We start from the raw sequence: 6762 nt of genomic DNA, 5'->3' as shown, positions 1-6762 counted from the left end.
AGTAATCTATAAGAGGAATTTTACAATGTGAAATGTTTTCCATGGATACTTGCTCCAAAGGATTGCTCATATTTTCCTTCAATGTTAGGTAAGGGTTGACATGTGGAGATTTTGTTTTCCTAAAGAGATATTATAGCATAACAAGATCGAATATCATAATGACTCACAAGCTAAGAAACAATACGTTCCAATATAAATTGTTATACATTCTAGCATAGTACGTAATATACTCAAATGCATTGGCAAATATTCTTTTTCATACGAATGCGTATGTTATCAAAACATTCATATGTTTTTTTTTACACTTTTTACCTTAACATTCTTACCTTAAAATTATTTTTTTGCCTTATAATAAATAATGAATACAAAAGTATGGTAATTACCATACTTCAAGGGTGTTTACCATACTCGAATGCGAATGCACGGTTCATACTATGCATTCTAGTTAGAATTTCTTTTTCTACAACAACTTGGTGATCTTGGGAATATGCATACTATAACAATAAAAATTGGCTTTACCATTCAATGATCATGAATTGTAAAGCCAAATTTTATTGTTATAGATGTGCATATTCCCAAGATCATGAATCTTTTTTTTGTAATGGAAGTAATTTCAATGCTCGTATATCTTATTGTCCAATTCCTAGATGTGACCAACTTTTAGGTTCGTGTGAAGTGAAGGTCACAAAAAGATCAATTCATACTCGTGGATGGTATGACCATAGACAATCCATACACATCAAGTGAATCTCACTCTACTTAAATGTCCATGGAAAAACTTCCATATAGTCATGATTTTACACCGGCAATCACCCTCCATCCTAACATGAACATGTAACAATGCAATGGTCGCTCGTCATCCTAAGCACAACTTGTTATGTTCATTGCCAAACTCGAACACCTAATACTGAATGTCAATCAACTTATAACTTGGGTTGATGCCTCAAAATTTCCCTCCAACAATTTCTCAATGGGCACATTCTTGCCCTATTTTTTTGATAGTCATAATCAAACTTCTTGTAATCGATCTTTGTGGATTTTCTTCATACTCAAGGATTCCCATAAGTAAGATAATGTGTTAACTAAAATTTCATATGTATGGGGTGAAAGAAGACATGAAAGTGAGATCATAACCCCGATGTACAAATATACACAAAATTCTCTTACCACAATTGGTAATACTCATAACATGACCACATTTATTATTTAACAGTAGAATTATGCAATCCCCAGTATTTGCATAGCTAAAACTAGGAGGAATTACGATGGCCTCCTAAATTCTAATAAGATAGAAATTCAATTTAAGTAGAACTCGAAAACATCTACCATTTATACTTCAAGCTCATATAAACTTGTCTTTTATAGAATGAACCCACAATAATAATTTTCAAGTATTAACATTCAATTCAGTCATTATACTAGGAAGTCTAACTACATGTTAAATTATACTACATGTACAAGATCAATTATTGTCATGTTAAATTAAAATTACATGAACTTTAAGGGAGCATCACAAGTGTGTCATCTATTGAATATAGCCATTAAATTGAACCTGTTCATGCAATGGAACATGTTGTTTATCAGTAGTATTCCATAGTTATTTCTATCATTAAGCCAACTACTAAGCAAATAGAAATCCACATATTCCATATTGCAATCAATGAGCATTCCGGTAAAATGCTATTTGTTATCTTCACTGTCTATCATGACTTAAATTCACCAAAGAAGCTTACCACATGATAAGTGTTCCTTCATGATACAAGTAAGATCGTCTCATATCTTAAAGTCTCTTTTCTTCCCCCATTCTGATGGTGGGGGTAGGGAGAGCACTAGGTAGGTAGGCAACTTCATTAAATGTGCACAACTTAATCATAATCTGGCAATATTAAACATAACTTGCATGCCCATGACCCCCCAATAATAAAACCCTAACTTTATACATTATATACCCAAACAAGGCATCAAGATTGATCTGAAATTATCTTTAAAAAAGGGAGAAAGCTAATTGAAACTACAAAACATAGAAAGATGGGTTGTATTTCTACAAATCTTACTCCATTATTCAAGTTGGGATTCTCAGTAAACTTTAGTCTTTCACATAATATATCAACCACATGGAATATTTTCTTCGAGGGCCGTGCACAGCAATATCTTCCAGTTAGTAGTCATCATAAAGGATAATCAAAGAAAACCAAACTGAAGTTTTCAAGAGAAGTGTAGAAACATTATAATTCCTAGATTGAGATGTGCAACCAAGAGTGCTTTCCAAAGTCCACATCCTGAAAACCAAACAAATCAATATCGTCCCAGCAGAAGAAAATCGTCGTCTTCTAAAGTTCGCACGTCACTGCTGCCAACAAAGTGCTCTCGGCCTATATCTAACACTATCTGCACAAATTGCTCTCTTTTTTTTATGCCTAAGGGAACATAAGGAAGCCTAAATATGGGTCGGATAACACCCAACTGTGCCAGAGCTGTGTTGAGGCCAATTGGGTTGGGTTCCATAAACAACCACTTTATAAGAGGCAAGAGCTTTGCATTCAATGCAGTATCTTTCTCTTTCAGCACGAGGTTATGCATCAGCCCTGGGATCAAGTTGCTGACCACTGAGATGACTCCTCGTGCCCCGTAATCCCACCTTGCATCGTGGCATTCATCATCATTACCACTCCACACCGTCATCCCTTGCTTGGTATAGCCCTGTATCCGATCATTCCCAACACATTCCTTGATGCCTGCGAAATTCCGGCTATCTGCGACCTTCTCAACAATGCTAGGAGGAATATCTTGTCCTGTTCTTGATGGGACATTGTAAATCACCGTTGGGCCCATGGAGAGAACACTTTGGAAGTGAACTGCGAGACCCTCATGGGAAGTTTTTCCATAATAAGGATTGATATGGAGTGCTGCATGCATTCCCACGGCAAATCCTTGCTCTGTCGCGTGTATCGCTTCCCGGGTCGAATTGCTTCCTGTATTGCCAATCACTTTGATGTCACCTCCAAAACAGTTAACAGTATGACCAATAAGCATGACATGTTCATCCCAGCTCATCAGTTGCCCTTCCCCTGTTGTACCCCCAACAATAACTCCTTCAACTCCGTTCTTTATCTGAATGTGGATCAATTCATCATATGCCTCCAGATCAAATCTTCCGTCTGGTAGGTAGGGTGTCTTGATTGCTGTGATCAGCCTCAGCTTTCTGATGTCTTCCACTGGTGTACTGCAAGTGTGATAGGAACAAAAAAGAAAAACATTTAAAAACATAGAATCAACTTAATTGTGGCAAACGCAACCTCTCTCTTTCCTCTCAATCAATTGTGACATTCACATATAATCAACTTAACTCCGGTAAAAATACTCTCTCTCCTCTCTCTCTCAATTTTGACATTCACTAGCAAAGTTCTTGAACATAGAGAGTCGCAACTCACTTTCACATGTATTATGTGAAAACGCTATATTTTTTGTCTAAGGTCATATTTGACCTCCAAACACGAGAATAATCTCTCTCTCTCTCTCTCTCTCTCTCTCCCAAGAAATAAGTATACTACCCTCTATGCAGATCACCATTCAACACATGATAAAGAAGGCTGCCACATCAGTCTGGCCAAATGTTGCTTGAGCTTCAAAAGCATTGGAAATCAACCCTTTCATTAGCATGCAGGATGCATCTACGATCACACACCACTGATTTCTTCCATAGCTCTTTACCTCCTGTAACAATATGCCGAGGAGTCATCATAGCAGGAGCAGGAGGAATGCTGATAACATAGGAGACCGCGAATACCACGATATAAGGCACATGGGCAAACCATCACCAAATTACGGAGACCATTTCTTGCACGTCTGATCCACACAAAGACAGCCAGATACACTTTTTTAATTTTATCATAGCATCATTTCACCGCAGTCCAGTCACAAAAGCTCTGATGCACTTCATGCTCATAAACCATGTCAAAAATCTTTCCACCACATGCCTTAAGATAATGATCATGGAGATTTAGGAAACCTCAGTCTTCTATTTTTGTTTTAGTATGGACATGAATCACTCATTTTTGTTATCATGAGATGTCTCATAGCCCAACTTTGGCATCTAGCAAACCTTAATTTTTCTTTCTTCCTTCTTAAATTGTATATTACAGAATTTATAACTACAATTGGTGCGGATGCAATATCAAGCGAGCCCCAATCGATTGCCCACTTTATCCTCCTCACTTAATTCCTCAGAGTGAATTTATATCTGTCAGGCTACCTAATGGCCAATGCAAATGGCAGACATGATCTCTCTCTCTCTCTCTCACTCACACACACACACACACACACACAAATCGTTCTAAAATGAAAGCCCAAGTTCAAAACTAGTCTATAGGCAATGGATCATCCAAACAATATTTTGTGGTTAGTAGTCATATTGCAAAGGTTTGCTGGTTGCAATGCCCCTTCCAAACGACTATTTCCTTTTTTCCACCAGGGTAACACTAGAAATCCACCTTCCAACAGAAATTCTAATGTTATTCTTGACTAAAAGGCACCCATTTTACAGACATCCAAAGGCAAGTTAAATTCATAAATTAACCTTCATAAGCTGATACATATGCATCTCTATATAGATAAATATATATGCATATCTTTATGTGTGTGCGATCATTCCTAAATGATACAGTGACATGTATATACCTGGTTGTCAACAGGTTTTAGTTTTGTTCTCTTTTATGATGTTATTGAATAAATAAAAAATTTAATCTTCACTTGCTTCTAAGAACTCTTGAAACTCTTGAAATCAAGCAAGATGACGTCGAATGGCCAGTTTAAAGTGGTCAAGGGCCGAAGTAGATGCAAGGAGCCACCAGAGGCCAAAGGATTAGCATTTGGTCAGTCCAATTATAATTGCATTCTGATATGTGTGCCCAATTAAAGGTGTTCTTATAAGGTACAATTCTGAGTGAGGTCAGGCATAAATATCCACTTAAACGTTATAAATGAGTAAATAGACAAGAGGGCTAAGATATTTGTTTGAGGACAGCATGAAAAAGACCCGCCTTATTCAAACATATCTCCATTCTTATGACTAATTGAAATTCAGTTGGAGGGCAAAAACCTACAAGAACTTTAGCTTACTCTCTTTTCTAGAATGCTCAGTAGAGAACACATTGAAATCTGTATATATTGCTTTTAATGCTGAAATAGGTTTAAACCATTGGTTTTGTTTCCAGGGGTTGGGTTGTAGCTTGTTACCCTCTGACGTCAATGACTCCCTTGAGTTTGCAGAGAGGAAACTGATTTTTTGGTTAAGACAGGTAAACTTGTTTGCATTTTTGCGAAAAAATGCAACGGAAAAATGTTATGAATCATAGAAAGAAGAAAAGTGCAGCCCTTGATGATTCTTCCTGAAGAAAACTGTAAGGAAATTACTATGCAATTCATGGCTTCTCATGTTTATTCATTTCATGCAATTTGGTCAATTTTGCATTTTTCATAGCACATTCATGTCATGCCTCATAAAGATGGATCGGCTGAATTCCATTGAATTCTTAATTCATAATAACCAACTTGTACATAATACATAAAGGCAGCAACTGGGGCATAATTGCTGCCTTTCTGTAATCGATTAAGGAAGACAACTTTGTCACCAGCTTCCCCCTTTCTGTATTCCAGTGTTTCTGGAGAATCCTAATGGTTGCATAAACTCATCGAAACCTAAAGATTTTGGTTCCACGTGCGTATATAGTTTCACATACACATACACACACACATACATTCATATAGATAGACATGAAATCATCAGGATTAATATCGACAGAAAGAGAGAAACCTGTTTTTGAGTTCATGGCTTCTCATGGGCAGTGGGGGAGCTTGCAAAGTTGCGCATCTGGGTGCGACGACACGGCCCCATCTTCTCCTGCACCGAAAAGAACAGGAAAAGCAGGGAAGGGATCGATGAATCTCTTAAATGGAAGGGATGAAAAAAGATCAGAGAGGTTTCTTGGTTTTTGTTTACCTCGGCTCGGTGCTGAAAGGTGAGGTTGGAGGCAAAGGGGCTCGAGTAGTTGCTGTTGCTGTTGCTGCAAACATGGCTGTTGAGTTTTGTTTTTGGGGGAGGTAAGAACAGAGCAGGGGAAAACCAAAATTGGAGATGGAGATGGTGATGAGGAGGAATGGAGGTGGAATGCAGGAACAGAGTACCTCTGTTTCTTCTCTCTCTGTTTTACCCTTAAACCCTTTATTTTCTTACTTTGGGGTTGCTTTACACCCAAAATTACAAAAATCCAATCCAACCCCAACCAACAAACACATGAGATTAGACTGACTGACTGACTTGATTTGTCTTGTGTAAAAAAAAGAGCCTTGGGACAGAGAGAGAGATAGAGAGACAGAGAATGTGGAACCACTTTTTATTGTTCCCATACATACGAGAGGATAGCGCTAGCTTTTGAATATTTATCAGCGTCCTGAGGCTTATTGTCCCTCATCTCACAATCGCCAAGGACCCGTAATAATATCTACTCGATACACCCTTGGTTTTTCTAGAATAACAACACATTTTACACCGCCTCAAAAGTATATATCCTTCACAATAAGAATCAACTTTTACGGTACACAATCACATTCTCTCTCTTGTACACACACACACACACACACAGAGTTTGGGTTCCTCCCTCTTTTTTCTGCCATAATAAGGATAATCTTGTCTTTTACTGTCGTTATTTTTCGAAGAGTATTGTTGTTATGCAGCTGATGGAAAAAGAAAAGTGGCCCGATACA

At 37.7% G+C, this 6762-nt stretch overlaps 1 protein-coding gene across 2 annotated transcripts; it reads right to left on the bottom strand.

Annotated features, from left to right (window-relative positions):
- Positions 1-1967: 1967 nt before the first annotated feature.
- On the bottom strand, positions 1968-6150 carry LOC147867658 (4-hydroxy-tetrahydrodipicolinate synthase, chloroplastic-like). 2 transcript variants are annotated; one of them, XM_087315436.1, is made up of 4 exons: positions 5999-6150; positions 5813-5899; positions 3712-3846; positions 1968-3223 (listed from the first exon to the last, which is right to left on the bottom strand). In XM_087315436.1, the coding sequence occupies exons 1-4, from the start codon at positions 6070-6072 to the stop codon at positions 2296-2298; spliced, it is 1224 nt and encodes a 407-aa protein (XP_087171562.1). In that variant the 5' UTR covers positions 6073-6150; the 3' UTR covers positions 1968-2295. The 2 variants fall into 2 exon arrangements, with proteins under 2 accessions (XP_087171562.1, XP_087171563.1); XM_087315437.1 differs by lacking the exon at positions 3712-3846 and having other exon boundaries at positions 5999-6131.
- Positions 6151-6762: the final 612 nt, after the last annotated feature.

This window comes from Azolla caroliniana, unplaced genomic scaffold, assembly GCF_043228905.1.
Source record: "Azolla caroliniana isolate FFs.n. ecotype wild unplaced genomic scaffold, voAzoCaro1.0.p SCAF_2, whole genome shotgun sequence".
Lineage (NCBI taxonomy): Eukaryota > Viridiplantae > Streptophyta > Polypodiopsida > Salviniales > Salviniaceae > Azolla > Azolla caroliniana.
The sequence above is the reverse complement of the archived record's forward strand: the minus strand, read 5'-3'. Positions and strand labels throughout refer to the sequence as shown.

What these genes read in the sequence shown, in the direction of transcription:
- LOC147867658 (XM_087315436.1), bottom strand. Translation starts at nt 6,072, where the DNA reads ATGTTTGCAGCAACAGCAACAGCAACTACTCGAGCCCCTTTGCCTCCA. An exon ending in AGCCATGAACTCAAAAACAG is followed by an intron (nt 3,847 to 5,812) that starts GTTTCTCTCTTT and finishes TGTGTGGATCAG; the next exon opens with ACGTGCAAGAAATGGTCTCC. An exon ending in TCGGCATATTGTTACAGGAG is followed by an intron (nt 3,224 to 3,711) that starts GTAAAGAGCTAT and finishes TCACACTTGCAG; the next exon opens with TACACCAGTGGAAGACATCA.